A 20,833-nucleotide genomic window follows, 5' to 3' on the forward strand; every position below is an offset into this window, starting at 1 on the left:
ATGTCGCCCAGGGCTCTGTCCAGCCTGGCCTTGAACACTGCCAAGGTTGGAGCATTCACAACTTCCTTGGGCAACCTATTCCAGTGCCTCACCATTCTCACTGTAAAGAGCTTCTTCCTTATATCGAACGTGAACTTCCTCTGTTTAAGTTTGAACCCATTACCCCTTGTCCTATCACTAGAGTCCCTGATGAAGAGTCCAAATGAATAAAGAATTTTGTCAATAAAGTGTTTGCATCTCTTTGGATATTGATACAGCTTCTTTGCTCTCCCTAGCAGAAAACTGCAAGTGAGATTTTGTACTCCCCCTGCCCAGTGGATCTCAGTGTTAGAAATGTTTGCACAGGCAGAGTGATGAACACTGCACTGCAGTAGTATCCATACCCCACCCTCATCCCCAAAATCAAGCCCCCAAATACTCAGTGCTACAGCAGTTATGAAAAGACGTTTTGGAAGCTTCTCAGCCACTTCTCAGAGTTGTCACTGAGTGTTAGTCAAGTGAACAAAGTCTGTTTATTTAAGCTCTGAAGCGTCTTTTATTCACCCTATTTTTCTTTAAATATACTTCTGCTGCTCCTACACTCCTGCATATAGCACATGGAAAGTAGATTTATTCTAGCTTAGCTCCTGAATGCTGAGCTATTCAGCTGGCAGTATCATAGGTGGTCATGCATACACTGGGTGTATACTATACCACTGGGTAGTAGTAAAAATAATGTTAGCTTTTTCTTTTACCTTGTAAAGAAAGGTAGATTTCATATAGAAAATGGAATGTGAAAGTCTATTATGTGATAGAATCTCACACTTGATAAATTTTAGGTTCTTATTCACTGTTAAATTATGCTTGAGGGATGTCACTGATAAAAGTATTTATTATTGTAATTATCACCCCAGTAAACTTAAGTGAAGTTTTTAAAGTTATTACATGATTTTCAAAAAACTTAATAATATCTTGTTTAGGCAAATTTAACCTGTGAAATTTCTTTTCAGATACAAGAAAATTCCATGTCATGGAAGTAGCCAAAACCACCCAAAGTGGAACAATTTAGCATCGCTTTTAAAAACCACAGTTCTCATGAGGTTTGACTCTAGCTAAACTGGAAGCACGTTGGGAAAAACACTTTCAGTCTGCCTTCCAGTCAAACAGGCATACAGAGCAACGTCAGTCGGGATTACTGAATACACAGACAGGCAGAAGGAGGAACTGAATTACTTGCAAAGCTTAAAGGGCTTTATGCTTATTATACTTTTTTAAAAAGTTATTATTAAAAGAGAACACCACTATGAATAGCTCAAAAACTTCCATTCAACATGCAGATGTTTTTTGTAGCTTCCAAATACTGGAATGGGTAAATGTAAGACAACTCTAGTTCATCTACAGCTGTATAATCCATGTATTACCTTGCCTGAAATACCGTAGATGTTTGCAGAATATTGTTGATTACTCCATCTCAAGAGAAACAAACTCCTCACGGAGTAGCACTAGGGAGGGAAAGCAAAAATGGAACAGAGAAAGCAGAGCTATTTACTATAGAAAAGAAAGAACATGATGAATTACCTAAAGTTAGACATGGAACAGAGGAGGCAGATAAGAAATTGCTATTCTCTATTTCTCATAGAAGAAGTACGATAGGCCATATAATGGAAAGGAAGGAAATTCCGTAGTGATAGAAATCTCTTTACCTAGTATGTAATCAGCCCACAGGAGATGCTACCATTATAATGGATTCAGAATGCCTAGATTTACTTTAACGTGCACTGTCAGGCCGGCAAAGCTGAAAGAAGAGATTTGTAAGGTGGCAGATTATTTTGCTGGTTTAATGGGATTTTTTGAAGGTTATATGGTTTCCCAGTGCCCATGATTTTGGTAAAGAAAAGGAATCTTACAGCAGACTTGAAGGACCTGGTTATATGTTAAATACATGCATGATATCTCTGATTTTTCAGCCTTAGCCAAACTGGTGGATTATTAGTTAAACAGCAGAAAACAGAAAAGCGCACATTTCATACAAGACACAGCTTAATGGCAGTTTCACTGGGAAACAAAAGGAATTGGTGAAAACCAGAACAGAATGGAAAGACGAGAGAGGGAACAGGGATTCAAGGAGCACAGTTTGCATTCCCTGCAGCCATGTTTCCCTTTAAACCTCTGGGCAAAGCTATGTGAATGGAATGAAAAAGATACCCATAAATATTAAGGAACTAGCTATTAGTAAACACAGAAATATAAATTAACTGCATGTTAATGCTTAGGATGCTGAATCAGATCCAAAAATACAATCCTGAGAGTAAAAAATAACACATTTAAAGGATATTTACAGTGGATCTTTACAAAAGTAGAGTGATCTTATGAGGCTTGTTTGAACTAGAATGAAAATAACTCGAATTCTTGGGTCCTGGCTGATTTTGTCATACAGATGCAAACCTGGTCTGGAGACAAGTGACAACTCTGACACTCACAAGAGTTGTCTGGAGCCCCATTAGCTTTCTTATTGATTACTACTTGTTAACCAGATTTGTGTTCTATTGTGGTTTTCCATTTAAACACCTGCTGTTCCTCTGTTCATTTGTCGATTGCCAAAAAAGATCTTCCAGAAAAACCACAAAACAAACCTCCAAACCAACACTGTTTTATAATGGCTGCTGCTATGGAAATCTGCAGAGTATCTGGATGCAAAGTGTGACAGATACTGCAACTTTGCGAAGATTAGATAAAATCAATTCAGTTCTTTAGCCATGTCTCAAAACCACCCTTCAAAACCAGCTAAAACAGGGCAGTGTCAGTGCATTTGGACAAGCTGGTTCCAGGTCCTCGCCTTTCCCCTACCACTGGTACCTGCTTTGTAATTCCGGGGAAATAAAAAGCGAGGGAAGTTGCTCCCAAGGCAAAGTTCAGATACATGCCTTGTCCAAAGCAGAATTCTGGCCTCCCCCCAAATTAAAGTTTAAATAACACACTTTAAGCTCGGACCATTGCTGGAAGTGGGAGATTTCCTAACAGAAAGGGTATATGGGAAATGTTTACTGTGATTTATATTCTGTGCATGGCAAACACACTCCTTTGAGAAGAAAGAGGTTCATAAAGCTTGATGGATGTCTTGCAGGAACTGCATATTAATACTGCTTCTCAAAGAGCAACTCTACCCAACGACTGACCATAACGCATCAGCTTAGACAAATGGCTATTTTTTAGGAGGCAATGCCCTCTGTGTAAGTGCTGCAAAGACTCAGAGCATTTTAGGATTCTTCTTCTACATAATCTAAACAAAAAGAACACAAATCATACCCAGCTGTATGGAGAAATCACTGACAGTGGTGACTTTCTCACTATCTATAAACCATGGGTGACACCACTATACTGGAAAACACTTTTTTATTAGATTCCCTCTAGAAGATAAATACTAAATTCTGTGTTATGCAGTGGTAGTTGCTGGTATTGGAGTTGAGTTTGTACTTCCTGCATCGTCCTGTTTCACTCTGGACTGACATAGCTTGAGGTCATTAAAGAGCTTCTTGAAACACAGCACATCATAATGCAAAAATAACATCCTGTCCATTGTAACATGCTTCAATGTCTGTTCAATATTACCCACAGTAGAGGCTACAAAATTGGCTATCAGCTTTCCTCTTTTTTGTTACACTTTAGTAGTGCTGAAAGAGAAAACTAAATTTAACCCTATATAGTAATGCTCAGATAATGAGCTGTTAATTTTTGAATAAATCTATTTATGATTAATAGATTAGATTATTAATTTATATTGATATCAGATGGCACCAAACCTTAGCCCAAAGTGTAAGATATGCCTGTTGTTCAATAATTAGCATTTCTAAGTACAATGTTCTTCCTATATGAACAACAAATATACATTTCATACAATTCCAAACACATGTTGAAATTAAAAGTTCCTCATTATTTTGATAAACCTTATTTCTTGTCAGAAATGTATACCATTCTTTGTGCAGGAAAATTCTGGAAAGCATTTAGTGACATCATGGACCTCCTAGCTAGTGCCTGATTGATTGATGTGAGGGAAGGACTCATATGAGGGAAGAAAGGCAGTCTCTTTCATCAAGCCAACCACTGTAGTATCAAGGAGCAAGCATTTGAGCAGGGAACCTGCTCTTTTGGTTGAAAGTCTAATTAAAACATATATATATATATACATATATATATATACACACACCTCCTCACCCAAAACTGCATATATATGAACATAATATTTTTAACACAGTTTAGGATTTAGTGAAGCAATTTCTCTCTACCAAGTTCTTACTGGGATATTAAAATTTACCAGACTGCTTTGTCAGAATTATTGATGTAAATCATTAGATACATCAATCAAACTCTAGAATTAGCAAAGCAGCCAACTGTACAACTCATTACTTATTAATTCATTTTCCTTTATTATAGAGGCTTTGGACAAAATGCTTCAGTTCCTTAAGGTTGAGCTACTTTGATAATCTGTAGAAAGTATAACAAAGTAATTTGATACAGCCAATTTTATTTCCATTTTGCATTGCATTCCTACTTGTACCATCCATCTCTTTTAATCAATAATGTGCTAGAAAGCCTTAAAGGTTTGGTCAAACTCTCACATTTTTGATTGATCATAAGCTTGGCTTGCATGCAGCAAGACATTTTTTTCCTTGCCTGTTAACACTTCAGAAACAGTAATGAAGTACTGCTTGAATTTCCTCAGATTTGTGTACTCAAAATAACCTGGTACGAAATTCTCATGGCAAAAAAAGCTTTGTGTCATTATCACAAATAACTCTGTATCTATTAATCTGGGTATTCAAGGAATACTTTTTTCTATTAACTTTTCCAAATCTACTCAAAGAAAGCTATTCTTTAGCTTTCATTAGTAGGAGCATGCCCATTCCCGCTAGCATTGTTAGTACACCTTAAGACTAAACTTTGAAGCAACAGCCACTGTAATATTTCAGATCTATTGTATGAATTACATTTTGCAAGCATACTTTCAATTAGTTGCATAGTCAGTAAAGAAGATGAAATCTTCACGTGGTTTCCATGAGTGTAATGCATGTATCCCCTGACACAGTAAGAGTCAAGCTCTTTGCTACAAGACTATGAAGAGTTAATTACTATCTGCAGAATGATAGAGGGCGTTTGAAAGTCTGTTGCTGAAGGTAAAACAGTTCAGTCAATTCCTTTGTGTTTTATCCTTGTTTCTCATCAACCTGTTGGCTGATGCTACCAGTCAGTAGGCTGATGGAAGAGAAAAGCTTCTGAGTCCCAAGGGAAAAAAAAAAACCAAACCAAAAAACAACCCACCAATCAACCAAAAGCAAACCTGTAAATTTTTAAAGTATCAGCCTTTAAATTGTGGGGAATTTGAAGTGTCTGCTAAAGGAGCCAGAGACAATTCCCAAGAGAAAAGGGCAGTAAAGCTAATGCTTTAGCCAATACGGGCACCTTTCCCTCAGCTGATGCACATAATGGAGCTCATAAACATAAAACATCTTTACTACATTGCCAGGGAGTGAACAACAAGTAAGGAAAGATGTAAGAAAAGAGAGTGAGTGAAAGCTGCGCTGATTATTCTCTTGGATGCCCCAACACCACTGAACAGTCACGTGGGTTACATGGAAATCCTCTGAAGGTACCTCATTCATTACAAAAGTTATTATTTATATTCTTTGCATCCAAACAAGGATCATAATCATCAAGAAGTTTTACTCAGTCTCTCATCTGCTCTTTGTCTTCTAAAACCCTAAAGGAGCTTATATGATTTCCTGTCTTGGCCTTAGTTTGTACAGGGTTTTCACAGAAACCACCTGATTTTTTGGGGTCTCGCTTCAATAGAAGCAGTTTGATCAGAAGCTACGGCCTTTTGTGCCTGCTTTTTGACATCATTCACTTTTGTTATTAAATGATTTTGAAGGCTTTAGTATGTTATATTTCATCATTAAAAATTTACATTAGCAGCATTTTAAACAGCAGGGTTAGTAGCTCTAGGTTGTCAATAAAGCAACTCCTTTGCTGATGAATACACCAGATTCGAAGGCTGTCTTGGACTGACTGCAGAACTGCATATTGCTCTTTGATTTCTTTGAGAACATTACCATTGCTTTTCATTGAACTGTAGAGGCTTCTGCCTCAAATTAACATGTCTAAAACTGACCACAGATCAGCACGTGGCAGAAAGGAAAGGAGAAGCTGTACCATAATTTAATCTTATTCTTTCTGCCTGCTCGGAGCAACAATAGGAGGTAACTAAAGTGCACAGCTTGGGGCAAGAACTGTGATCCATGTATTTGTAAATGAAATTTGCACGCAGGAAAAATCATTAATGCCCTCTATCAGTCCTGAATCACTATGAAGTATAAACTAGCACATTGTAAAGGAAAAGGTTGATATTACAGCTCTTTCCTGTGTTTTCATTACTTGACATTTCTGAAAGTTTCATGTGCAAAACCATGTTATGTTTCTCTTTGCCTTCCTTTCTCCTGGTATGCATTTTAAACTGTAGCACAACTTAAAAAATTATGCTTTACATGGAGCAGACAATATTTAGAGTGGTTACAAGAAACGTCCTACAACTTCTGGAGCTTTGACTTTTGAAATATTTGTGTTCATAACATTTAAACATGGATCTAAGCACTACATATAAAACCTAAGACTGACACCTTTGCTGCCTTTCAGTACCTGCTGTGGGCCTACAAGAAAGATGGAGACAAACTTTTCAGCAGGGCCTGTTGTGATAGGACAAGGGGTAATGGTTTGAAACTAAAAGAGGGCAGATTTAAACTAGATGTAAGGAAAAAATTTTTCAAGTGAGGGTGATGAAACACCGTAACAGGTTACCTAGAGAAGTGGTAGATGTGCCAACCCTGGAAACATTTGAGGTCGGGTTGGATAGGGCTTTGAACAACCTGATCTAGTTGAAGATGTCCCTGCTCGTTGCAGGAATAGATGAGATGACCTTTCAAAGTCCCTTCCAACACAAACTATCCTATGATTCTATGAATTCACTGTCCCAAATGCTCAGAGTTTTAGAAGATTTTACTTCAAAGCCAGCTCCTCTGCTTACTGCTACTACTACTAGCTATTTTTACCCCTGTATATCATGATATTGCTGTAATTTTACTTATTGCTTATAGACAAGTGGGCACTGGGAAAGCTTAAGCAGAGTGAAATTCACTGCATTTTGTAAAAGTGCTTTTTTCTGGTGTTGTCAAAAATTTCTGTTAGTTTTTAACATCATCTATATATTAAAAAGAAAAAAAAAAGAAAAAGAATGAAAGAGGAAAATAAATCAGAGGAGGAAAAAGAAAGACTTCTGAGCTGTGGCCCCCATTTCCCAGTGGATGCCGTTCCCGAACAACCCAGCAGAGGACAGGCCACTCATACCAAATCACTGACCTCTGGGGCCGAAAATCCCCTTTAAAGAGTTGTGCCTTAGAGAAAATAGAAGCATTCTTGTAGCTGGTAATACCAAGCCGAGGTATTTGGGTATTTCAAGCACTCTGTGGAAATGCAGAAGTGAAACCTCTCCAAGTACGGTAACAGATCCTTAGAGGAATTCAAGTTTTCCCATCAGTGCTGTAGTGGCTGACACAGCTATTTTAAAAGACATTGAAGAGGAATGTCAGGAATTCTGGGTAAAAACATAAAAGCTACAATTCTAAAGGGTAGAGCTCTTAGAATTAAACAGGTATTCAAGAGAGCTTTTTATAAGATACACAGACACCATAATGAAGGCTGCAGAATAAAGTCCTGAAGACAAAAGAACTCGGAAACTGGCAGCTTTCACTCTAATTGCATCCTTCCTTAAATCTTTTTACTAAGTCTAAAGGGAACGTATTTCCTTGACTGTTTCTAAAGTTCATTTCTATTAGTGTATCTGGTTGCTTCTGGAGCAACATGTACTGGAACATGTTGTGATGGGGCACTGTTGGCCCATTCCACACATACACTTATGCACAGCAGCACAAAAGCTGCAGGCAGGAAAGAGATAGCCAAAAGGGCAAGAATAAGGCAGAAGATGAAGGGGAGCCCGTACAATTTTGCGGAAACCTACATTCAGCAGCATCTCTTGGGTAAGATAAGAGGTGCATCATGGACCACAGCACCTCTTTGCTACCAGTTTTACCTGTTTTCCCTATTTTATCCTTTGCATGCTTACACACCATGACTTGTGAGAAAGTCCTTGGCAGGTAGGACACACTACTGTCTCCCATAGCTCCTGGGCAGAGGAAATCATCAGCCAGGCAGGGATGATTTGTCCTGGTACTCAAATAGCAATCACAGACCCAAGTACACGGTGGGGGAGACCACTCAAAGTCCCAGATCACCGAACACTGTGGTTTTCCTGGGAAAACAACCCAACTGGAGGGGTTGAGAAGGAGTTGCACCATACTCCACCCAGATGCCAGTGTACCAGGGCATTCATACCCTGCACCACATGCATGCTCTTCTCCTATGTGAAATACACTCTTATACCTAGAACTCAAAATTGGTGAAAAACAAGATGAAGTTATTTCTTTTTTGGTAAGTTGGAGGAATTAAATGTCCATACCAGCAAAATAAAAAGAAACAAAGCTGACTTCCAGTAGCTGATACAGTAAAATGTTTAGAAGGTTATATATGTCTCCTTTTGTAGGGGAAAAAAAAATATAGCAGAGGGCAAACTGTTTCAGGGCATTTGTTACAGAGCAAGAATTCATACTAGTTACAGCTTTCATATTTCAGTTCACTTATTACTATAAGTAATATAAGTTGATAGTAGCTGCAGCTTTAGTTTACATAATATGATTGGGATGATGTTTTCATCAGCTTTTTGTTACTGCAGTATTTGTTTCTGGGTTTTTTATAGACATGACCTTATATCCACTTCGAGGTCAAAGTAATGCATTTATCTTGTGATTCAGGTGGCTAAGAGCAAGCACCTGGTGAGTTAAGACAGCTGGGCTCATAGTTAAGCACTTAAAACACCCCACCTCCACTGCATTTAATTATGTGCCTGAATTTTTCTATTCAAATTTAACTGTTCCAACCAAAAATACTTCACAACATTATTATCCCCAGCTTATTGCAGTTAAGCGAGAGATGAATCTGGTCCAAAAATACTTTAAATGGGATTTTCTATCTATTTCAATATGCTATTCTAGACATGAGGCTTTATGCTGACGAAAGTGAGAGAAAAGGTGACTTAAAGAGTATCTTCCTCAGCTGCTCAGGAGGAATGTTCTATCTTCCTTGTAAAACAAACCAGGGAGAGAAGCCAGTTCAAGATGTAGGACTTGACATCAATGTAAACAACAATCACAGATTTACAGTGCATTTCACAACACCTGATGTTTTTTGTTCCTTCAACTTTTACCTGCTGAGGTCAGTCAGTTATGGCAACTATTTCATTTAACTTCAGCTACAGGAAAAGTAATAGTGAATTTCTGACCCTGCAGGCTGTAAGGAAGAGTTTGGAAATGCAGCCTACAACAGGATGAAGTCCTCTGATTTCTGGCAGGATTATAACCCATGTCCCTCTCCCTCCTTGCCACGAGAGCAGCTCCTTCATACCCCTGTAACTCTCCCTTTTCTCAGAAATGTCCTGGTTCCCTTCCATGTCTATTTGGTCCATCCCCAAAACAAGCTCAAATCCCATCCTGCTCCCTATCTATGTTTTCTGGGTTGCTGGCCCAGCAGGGGATGACACACTGTAGATGGTCCAGAGCTATCAGCATGCTGAGTAATGACAAAGAAGCACAAGCTGATTGGCTAATTAGAGGCTGCCAAAAACGATGGGTAATGGTTGGGCTCTGTTTGCCTTCTCCTCAGGGACGACATTAGTAATCTCCTTTTCCTCTGCACAGTCACTGTTTTTCCATAAAACTCACAGTAACACAGTGCCTTTGAAACCTCTATATTGCTCAGATTTGTTGGGGTGGGTTTGTGGCTTTTTCCCCTCTTTTTCTTTTTAAGTTTTCCAATGACTACAAAAGCTCCTGGTGGAAGGGAGGAAGGAGGGGAGAAGTTGACAGGTAGACAGATATGTGTCTTTTTCCTTTAGAAAGGAACATTCTTACATTGCTTGGTTCTGGGGGCCTGAGCCATGATCTTTGAATAGTTAGGATTGGGAATACTATTCACTATTGGCAGACACGGCGGGTAGAATGACATAAATCCCAAAGATAATATTAAAATGCCATAAAGTTCAGTAAGATTTGCATTTCATTTTTAACTCTTCTTTAGTTTTGTTGGTGGTAAAGTGCTGGATTTTTCTGGGGTTTGAGGGGTTTTAATTATTTTTTGCCAAATAAATTTTTGGAGCAACTTTTACCTGGTCACTTTATCACTTTTCCCACCTCTGTCACCTTCTTCTGCTGTCATCACTTCCCAGGCCCACTACAATGAAAGTCAGATGGAGAACCAAATTGCATATTGCATTATTATTATCAATGAAATTAGATCCTTCAATAGCTTCTGATCAAGTGCAACTCTTCATGTTCCCTTCCAAATTCTTGCAGTTTCATAGAAAAGAAAAAGCTGGCAACGACAAAAGATGAAGAGAAAGATATTCCACTAACAGCCTCGAGGTTATTCAGGGCATGTGGATATGAAGTGCTCTTTATTAGGGAAATGGAAAAAGCACTGCTCTCTTTGTTATGTAGCTGCTGGTGAATTCTGGGGCACTTTTGTCATCCCTGGTCAATAGTCCCTATGTCACCACTCCAGCTGCTATTGCTCCCTCCTACTTCTAACTAGCTACCAGAGGCATGGTGCTCAGTAGGTTCTCTTTGCCTTGGTGGCTTAGACCAAGCTCCTGTCTTGCTCAGAGCTCACAGGGGTTTTTGCCTTACAGAAGAGGACTTGGGTCCTGCAGTCATAAACGAATGGAGGGGGCCCTTTTTTGCAGATTAATGGAGCTATTGCAGAAGATAGGAAAACAAAAAAGTTCTGTGTGCTCATGGTGAGCCACAGACAGAGGTGGAAGACTCTGAAGGAGAAGGAGCAGGCCAGATACCAGCATGGCTGCTGAACACCAGGTAAGCTGCTGCAGAACACATTCAAAGAGGAGTCATGGTGCTGGAGGCATTGCTTTGCTGAGAATTTCTCTTGTCCCCTCTCCAACATGAATGGCTTAAAGCCATGGTCTGCCAGAGCATTTAGTTACACTGATATTAATGACTGCATCATCGTTTCCACCTGTTTAATGATAGATTATTGTTCTCTTTAAAACTGCTTCTGGTGTGAAACCCGGTACCTGTTTCCACCTGGGGGTAGATTCCCTTCCATGTCCAACTCACCTCATTCTGGTTTAAAATAAAAAATAATAAAAAATAGTTTTATTATGACATTCACTGTCATAATAGAAAACAAACAAAAAATCACAAGCAGGCTCAGTGCTTTTCAGAAATATTCATACTGTGAATCATGCTACGCATCTTCCATAAAAATACATCTCCAGCACTTGAAATGCACTAGAAGTCTGTTTAAAACGTTACAGGCATGGCAGGCAGTCTCCACTGCAACTCAGATCTATCCTGACTACTAGTTTCAGTGAATCGTGAGCCCATTTATGTTACCACATGTGAAAAGTAGCTGCAGCAGTCTCTTGTATAAAAAGCAAATGCTCAGGAGTCAATCTGCTTGCTTTAAATGCATATTTCGGCTGATATCAGCACAGACCCTAAAGCCATAGGCCTAGAATATGTGAGTGTGATACATCTATCGCTTGCATCAACTTTACACCAGGGTAGGACAATCAATTTTAATTGAGTACTCATGATTTACGTCACTGGTCATGAGTTGATTATTAGGCTCAGTTCTGTGCTTTACAATGAATTTACATGCCCTGGAGAGGTGATACAAAACAATATGAATGACCAGGCAGAAAGAAACTCTTTGAAAGTATTTTTCCATATACCAATGTTTTTCTTACATGCGCAGATGCAAAAAAACACTATTTGCCACGTTTTTTAGTTGCACTTAGAATGGGAAGAGAAACTCGGTGAGAAACTGACAATGCAGTCCTAAGATAAACAAACTTTAGCATATTGTATGAAATTCTAGGATTTCCCTTTGCTGTAGCATACAGATGCCACATACACAAGTATATACAAATTCCAGGGTTTCTGTTTGCTATAATATATAGCCTGTGCTGACCAGTAACCCCCAGCCCCCCTAACTGTGAGTTCCATAATTCTTGCTAACAGCACATCAAATATGAACATCGCTGTAAGGTTTTATAAGCCATAACCTGTAAGGATAGAATCACATCTAGATGTATCTCTAATGCAGAAAACATATTACAGCTGTGATTTTAAAAATAGCAGAATGTAGAAAACTTACAAGTATCTGAGTAGAAAGCAAAAGAAAACACAGAAAGGTATCACTTAAGTTGGCATAATACAGAGACATTTTGAACACAAATAGAAGAGTATGCGGAAAAAGAAGATATACTCACAGTAGAGATTTAAATGTTTTAAGTTTTTCAATGTGTTCAGTAATAATGGAAAAAGCAAGGTAGACTATTCCTGTATAACATTAGAGTGAGTAGCTACCGATACTCCTTAAAAATACCTTTGCTACTAAAGATCTTTCAATATTTAATTTACTGCCCAGGATTCTGCTGACCTGGTGACAGTATGAAGAGGGGACAGACTAATATTTCAAAACTGACTGTTAATTCAGCAAAGGATTTGTTCTGTGGGTTTTGATATATATAAACCAAATAGGATATGCATTTACATAGGGTCATATTATGCACAAAATCTACATTACTGCTTTAGCTAGTACCTAGCAGGAAAACCCATTAAGGTTTTCTGAAATATGAACTGCTTGAATATATTTTAGTTGTTGAACAACATAAATTAGTACTGTTTGCAGTGCATTTCTAAAGTCTTTTTTGCCCCTGCCTGCTAACAGCAATCCCTCAGGATTTTTCTTTCAAATAGCACAAACTTTCAAGTCAAAAAGACAGGTAGAAGCCTAAAGCAAGTTTAGAGAGAGCTCTATCTTGATTCATAGTGCAAGTACACGGTTGGTATATATTTAAGAATGACAGTGCTGTCGTTCAGTACTGCTGCCTACAATACTTGGAAATATATCCTTTCAATATGCAAAGGCATATCCTCTGTGAAGCACCCAGATAAATCAGTTCACCCTTGGCTGTAACTAAATGCTGTCTAGTGACTTGTGATCGACAGGGCTTTACCCTCTGACAGCCAGATTCATTGTTGGGACAGCAACCAATCGTCGGGTTTGACGACATGAGCCTAATCAAAGTTGGAGTATAAAAAGCCCCCTTGGAATATATAAGGTACACCAGTGTGGCAAGCTGTCTCTCAGATTGCATTTGCTTTCACGGATCTGTTTAGTACTGAAAGGGAAAGGGGGAGGGGAAAAAAAAAAAAAAGGAAAAGAGCTGCACTGAATGTGAGATCATGCAAAAGCTAGCAATCTATGCTTATATTTACCTGTTCATGCTGATTTCAGTTGATCCGGTGGCTCTTGATGACGGTAGTCAGCCCACAGAGAACGCTGAAAAAGACGGACTGTGCAATGCTTGTACGTGGAGACAGAATACAAAATCCTCCAGAATAGAAGCCATAAAAATTCAAATCCTCAGCAAACTGCGCCTGGAACAAGCTCCTAACATTAGCAGGGATGTTATTAAACAACTTTTACCCAAAGCTCCTCCACTCCAGGAACTGATTGATCAGTATGACGTCCAGAGAGATGACAGTAGCGATGGCTCTTTGGAAGACGATGACTATCATGCCACCACCGAAACGATTATCACAATGCCTACAGAGTGTAAGTAACCCTGCTGCTTTCGCCTCCCACCACTCCTCCGAGAGAGTTGTCTCCCTGCTGTAGGGCCACGCAACTCCTCCTCGGGCTCTCCCAACAGGCTGCTGGCTGAAGTCTGCTAGAGGGAGGGAGGAGAGCATTATTACTAAAGAATTTGAGCCAGGTTCAGATGACCGTGTTGTGATCCTTTGTTTTACTGTTCGGTTTTCGGCTCCTTATAACGTGTATGCCCTGTAGCACTTAGGATTTGCCCACTGCCTTAGAAAGCAAAGGGAGATCTGCAGTTTAGTTGACTTCGTTATCTGCAGTACGCAGGCATTTCCTATCCCAAATATAAAGAACAAGCGCAGATAACGAGGTAACTATATATTTCTGAGGCAGGTTTCACTGGCCAGCATTTTTGGAAGCAATAGAAATCAGCAAAAATACAGCTTAGAGCACTAGATCTACCTAACTACAACATGTTATAGCAAGTATAGAGTTAAATTCTTGCTTCTTTGCTGATACCATAAACTAGCACCACCCACCTCCGAGTTAAAACTATATATTTAAAACAAATATGTGCATAGCAGATTTAACTGTTAAAATGTCCATGCTAAAGCAATCAGCCCCAGTAGTCATGCCAAGAAAGAATGAAGGCATTTACTGAATGAGCAGATTCTGAGTTATCTTCTGAGTGTTAAACATCTGCTATGGCCCCTATCAAGTATCTTTTGCATGGCTAATACTGTAGTATCTTGTGTTCTTCATCAGCTAAAGTATTTGGCTATGGCAGCTGGTTTTTTAAATAACACTTATGAATATGATGTTGAAAATTAAAAAGATGACAGGACATATATGGCATGTTAGCAGTTACAGATATCATTATAATATGCATACTAGAATAATATCAGCTTCTCTAGCCAGCTGAAAATGTACGTATCGATGAAGAAGTAACTTTATCTGGAAACTTTTTCAACTCATTAATTAACATGTACTTAATGGCAATATATTGTTGCAGCCTTATCACAAAGTTGAGGTCTGCCAGCAGTTTTATTCGAGCCTATTATGTCCAAGGCTTTATAACAGTTTTTAATTAAATTGTTACATAATTACAGTGACTGAAGAAAAGTCATTGTGCTTCATTGATCCGAGCTCATTTCCTATTCTTTATAAAAAGCCCTTGAACTATTTTAAATGCACTAAAGAGACAGGTATCTTAAGTGGTGAGATTTATGAATGTTAAAGCCCTGCACCATTTAAGATTAGTATTACCCATTTTATCCTGGCATGGAAAGACATTGCCATGACTAAGTATGACAGCTGCTTCATAGGCTACAGGAAGGAGGAACGCAGCACTGCATGTGACTTTCCTATAATGTTAATCAAATTAAAAGAAAACAAAATGATCCTTAGATTAACACTCTCTTAATTATTTTTTTACCATTCAGAAAAGAAATAAAAGCATTTGTGTAGTTTGCCCATGGCTGCCTCTGACTGTACGTGTAGCACACTAAGGGGTTACTTAGTAAATTAGAAATAGCTAGATCATAGCTATTCACATATGTTGAATCAGCTTATGCAAACTTGCTATTCTGCATGCTTTATGAAGGTCCTCAGGAGATGACTAGCCAAAGTGAGCTGGTAGCAGTCACAGTGAAGTCGAACAGGCTGAGACCTCTCCCCATGTAGTTTTTGTTTGGGCAAGAGGCCTTTTTGCAGCTGTGCAGGTCAGCCCACAGCACTGGTACCACTGGTCAGAGCCCCGACCATGCAGAGGACCACAAAGGTCCTCTACACTGAATATCTTCTCATGATTGCCTATCATTTCCAAGTTTCAACCTGAGCATACCTCCCACTCTGCTTAGCCTATGGAGCACAAGGCACCAACTACAGTCAGTTACAAAATGATTAGCCAAACCTCATTTTAGCCTGTTTACAGAACAATCATCGGTTCCTTATCACATAATACTACTTTTAGATGACAGCATAATGATTTCATTGACATCCATTAAATTTGCTGCAGAGCATAAACGACAGAAAATGAATTAAGTTAAATCCACTTTGTTACTGGTTCTGTTTATAACATATTGTAAGACTTTCTACATGGAAGAAAAAAATAAAAATGGGGTTTATATATGCATATTTCTTTTTGTTCCCTGTTCAGTAATCTGTTCTTTCCATTCATTTGTAGCTGATTTTCTTGTCCAAATGGAGGGAAAACCAAAATGTTGCTTCTTTAAGTTTAGCTCTAAAATACAATATAACAAAGTAGTAAAGGCACAATTGTGGATATACTTGAGGCAAGTCCAAAAACCTACAACAGTGTTTGTGCAGATCCTGAGACTTATTAAACCCATGAAAGACGGTACAAGATATACTGGAATTCGATCTTTGAAACTTGACATGAACCCCGGCACTGGTATTTGGCAGAGTATTGATGTGAAGACAGTGTTGCAAAATTGGCTCAAACAGCCGGAATCCAATTTAGGCATCGAAATAAAAGCTTTTGATGAGAATGGACAAGATCTTGCTGTAACTTTCCCAAGACCAGGTGAAGATGGATTGGTAAGTTTATTTAGAAAAATCCCATTTAAATATCTTGCATTTCATTGAAAAGCATTTAAATTGTGTTTTAAGGATAAAATGGAAGCATTTTTTAGAGCATAGAAGATGAAAGTTCTGCATATCCAAATCTTCTCTTCTTTGCTCTCTGACCGTGTCAAAATCAATAGCATTCCTGTGCCTCTGTTTCCCCGTTTGAAAATTTGAGACAAATTGCAGTACTTAAGAGCAGTGTTGAGAGGCATTAAGTAGAAAATGTTTTGGTACTGATGGGTGGTACGATCAAAGCAACATTGTTTTCAAATTTGAGAGCAAATGCTGCTTAATAAGCAGTTATTTTACATAAAGCTAAAAGAATAGTGGTTGGATTCTTTCATTGATAGGAAAGGTGCCTCCGATATTGCTGAGAAAGTGAAGGGGTTTCTCCCTACTCTATATGCATATATTTTCTATTAACAATAGCAATAATTACCTATGTTTATGAAGGTGAGAACAGATCTTTATAATGTTAAATTCCGTACCTTTCAATATGTGATAAAGTGCATCATTCCACCTGTTAGGAATGTTTGAATAGAGAAATTCTGCTTGATAAATGAGTCGTAATAATGAGAAAGAGCATAAAATAACTATCTGGTTTCTTTCTGTCAGTGTAGATGAACAAATCAAACCTGAAGTGCACCAGTTAAATTAGAGCATTTTCCTTGTTATCTGTTTCTGCAAATCACTAATCATCTACAACATGTGGAAATTTCTGAACTTCTCACGATGAAGAAATCCCTCCTTTTGAATAAATAATACTATTTTACTTTTACTTCTGTGCAGTAGGTCGATCTGTTTATCATGGAATCATTTTGGCTGGAAAAGACCTTTAAGATCACTGCGTCCAACCATAATTATGTACCTATGTAATGCTTAACTTCATAGCAGTATAATGCAGTTAAAAAGAACTTGAAGGAAAAACACTGTGATATCTGAATTGTAGATCCAGTGTGAGGTGTGGATCTCCCATATTTTGAAACAGGCCAGATGGATATCATGATAAGGAACATCCTCACCACCTCCATCCATTCAAATGATGATACATGTGGATAACGCGTGGTTATCATCATCTACCAAAACAAAATGATTCAGCAGCAGGGCAGGCTTAGACAATGGGAGAGGAAATTTCTCTTCCCTCTGGCTCCTCTCCAGCAGCTCCCACTAGAGGGACACTCCTCTCACCAAGCCCCTCCCCATATCATTTACCTTTGGGAGGAGAGTCTCCAGCAGCTGGACAACTTGTAGCTGTAAAGGTGGGTATCTCGGAAGGGACAAACCCACATAACAAAGTTAGCTGGGCTGTCGTTTACTCCTAAGGAGTGGGACAGCTCAGACAGTGCCAAACTGACACGCGGGACTGAAATCACTGCGTGGAAGGGAGGAAACTTCAGGAACTTTTCAAACTCGTGATTGTGAAGGTTGTGGTTTCTTGCTAGTCTCAGTTGGTGATGGCGGAAACACACCTTCAGCTGGAGGCACGTGGCTTGGAGATCTGCCAAAAGTACATTACTGGCCACAGGGCTCTTTCAAGAGTCAAAATATTAACTGCCTCTCCAAGTTCAGGACAGCAAATCCAGCCCCCTGGCAGAGGGGAAAGCTGTGAAGTACAAGTAAGCTGCACTAGCAGGGGAAACGCTTATTTCTACTGCAAATGCAGTCATTCAAAGATGAATTTTGCCCTTTTTGGTCTGGACAAGAAGCCTCCTGATATCCAGAAAGACTGAACTCAATATGATTTTAAGGGAGGGAATTTCAGAAGGATTCAGAAAAGAGAGACCAACGATAGTTCTGTCCTTTAAATGTTTTGGGGGTTATCCTCTTATTTTGGAATTTAAAACAAACCCACATCAAAATAAAAATCCAGCATCCTCCAAATTTCTGAAGCGTTCTTGTAGCAGCTACGATGATGGTGCTGTGATGCTAGCACTGAGGTAATGATGATTTCAGGAACAGATACTCAGGAATTAAAGCTCTTTATAGAGGAACAGAAGGGAAATGCAGGTCCTCAGCATGAAAAATAAGAATAATCTTTGAGCAGAGATCAGCCCTAACAGATTTGCAGGAGGACACAGTTCTGTTTAGAAAAAATTAATTGAGGACATTTGTTTGATACATCTATGTCTGAAATGTTATTTATTGGCATGTTCTTACTGAACTTACACTTACCTGGTTAATGCTTCTCATTCCTTCTCCTCTCCTCACAGAACCCATTTCTAGAGGTCAGAGTGACAGACACACCAAAACGGTCCCGCAGAGATTTTGGCCTTGACTGTGACGAGCACTCGACAGAATCCCGATGTTGTCGCTACCCGCTGACAGTGGATTTTGAGGCTTTCGGCTGGGACTGGATTATTGCCCCTAAAAGATATAAAGCAAATTACTGCTCCGGAGAATGCGAATTTGTGTTCTTACAGAAGTACCCGCACACTCACCTCGTGCACCAAGCCAACCCCAGGGGTTCGGCAGGCCCCTGCTGCACCCCCACCAAGATGTCCCCCATCAACATGCTGTACTTCAATGGGAAGGAACAAATAATATACGGCAAGATCCCGGCCATGGTTGTAGATCGCTGCGGGTGCTCATGAGATCATCGCCAGATCCACGGCTTCGTATATTTTGGAAGCTTCCAACCGAAAGTGTTATACCCCCTCACCAGTCTTTGAAACTGTGAAGTTACGTACGCAAGGCATTGCCGACATCTTACATACTGTATGATAGGCTATCGTGCAGATTTAGTGCAGCATCAGCTACAGAATGTGAACTAAAGGACGATATAGATACCTGACCTGGCTGGCTTTGAACCAGTGAAACAGAAAAGCTACAATCAAAATCACCGGATTTAACACACGAAGGTCTTACATTGTGAGGGAATCAATACTCAGTCATTCAGACGCAAATTTATATGCAGGTTTCAGTAAATGTTGGTAATCAAAAGCAAGCTCCTTCTCACCTGAGGACAGAAGGAGCGGGCTTTTAAGTCCATTTCTTCACAGCTTCACTTACTATTGTATTTACAGGAAAATATATACTGGTTACATATACACCACTACACAATACCACCAAGAATCATCCTTAAACACTTGAATATATAGTGCAGAATTGCGAAATGTATCAGATGAAATTCCACGTAAATGGACAAATCCTGAAATTAGGGATGGCATAGTGTATTTAGCGTGTTTCCATTCCTTTTTCTCATTAGTATGTTAGTAATCAATGGCAATGGTGCTACGTAAGCAGGCTGAGTAAATAGAAAGATAGTTATCTAAGTGAAAGAATTTAGATTAATAATGAATTTGCCCTATCCTCAGGTACATTATTCAACATTCGCAAGAAATAGGTATTTTTTAAATGAAAAGGAATAGTTTTCTAGATGTAGTAAAACAAAAGGCAGCAGAGAAGTCTAACATTCAAATCGCAGTCCCACATTGTAGCCTGCCTTTGCAACATTACCGTTTGCACTATGATAAACCAATGCAAATAGTTGGTTGCTACAGATATTGTTTTAAAAAACCACTTTGATATAACTGACTTATGTAATATGTATGCATCAATATTTTGTAAATAAATGTTTATTTTTTAATCACTGTTGGTATATGTTCATCGCAAGAAAAGAAGAACTTTAATCTGTACTTTAATAGACAAAAGCCAATATTCTCTTCATAATATAATTTCCTGGCTTTTAACACAAATAATACGTAGGAACAATGCAACAAAGTAAACCATATGTTGAGAATTACACTGCATTTTATATGTTTTTTACATTGGTACGAGACATCTGTGATAAATGATGGGTGTTGACATGTTTATAAGGTTCTTTGGGTTACTGTTTTTATGGTCATTTTGATCTGCAACTGAATTTCCGTATTTTGAATGTTATGTCCATAAATAATGATGATACCACAAAAGATTGCTATTAAATGCATTTTATTATATTTAAAAGTTTGCAGCAAAGCATTATCTTTATTTGAGCAAACATCCTACACAGATTTCCACACTAATTCTGTACATTTTCCTATGGTAAAAAATTGTTACTTGAAATTAAAAACAAAACCTGTTTACTATCAAGTCCAGTTTATTTCACATGTGAAATATAACTGATAAAACAGGTGTTTGTTAAGACAACACAATCACTGTTAAAACATCTTCATGTTAGTGTGATACACATTTCTGTTAAATTCCAGAACTCAGTTTGGAATTTTCCTTTGTGTAAAGCCACCCTAAAACTGCAAAAACGCTCGATTTTCTTTCCTTTTCTCTCTTTTCTCTATTTTCTGCCTAGGTGGTAAATATTTTGTATTGAGTTTTCTACTTTTTTTTTTTTTTTTACTATTTGTATGCAAGGACATTAAAATCTGAAGTTTGAGCAATGAGGTTTGAAACTTAAAAGCTAACAGATTCTCTGCAGTTTCTTTTGAACAATTAGGAATTCTGCTAAAGCTGTGTCCAAGCAGATGTTCGGCTTCTCCTGATG

General features: G+C 38.6%; 1 protein-coding gene across 2 annotated transcripts; it reads left to right on the forward strand.

Moving 5' to 3' along the window:
• Positions 1 to 13,408: 13,408 nt before the first annotated feature.
• On the forward strand, positions 13,409 to 19,125 carry MSTN (myostatin). 2 transcript variants are annotated; one of them, XM_010021946.1, is made up of 3 exons: positions 13,409 to 13,782; positions 15,953 to 16,326; positions 18,567 to 19,125. In XM_010021946.1, the coding sequence occupies exons 1-3, from the start codon at positions 13,410 to 13,412 to the stop codon at positions 18,945 to 18,947; spliced, it is 1,128 nt and encodes a 375-aa protein (XP_010020248.1). In that variant the 5' UTR covers position 13,409; the 3' UTR covers positions 18,948 to 19,125. The 2 variants fall into 2 exon arrangements, with proteins under 2 accessions (XP_010020248.1, XP_010020249.1); XM_010021947.1 differs by having other exon boundaries at positions 13,410 to 13,782; positions 16,250 to 16,326; positions 18,567 to 18,947.
• The last annotated feature ends 1,708 nt before the right edge of the window (positions 19,126 to 20,833 follow it).

The sequence above is a fragment of the Nestor notabilis genome, unplaced genomic scaffold, assembly GCF_000696875.1.
Source record: "Nestor notabilis isolate BGI_N333 unplaced genomic scaffold, ASM69687v1 scaffold16169, whole genome shotgun sequence".
NCBI lineage: Eukaryota > Metazoa > Chordata > Aves > Psittaciformes > Psittacidae > Nestor > Nestor notabilis.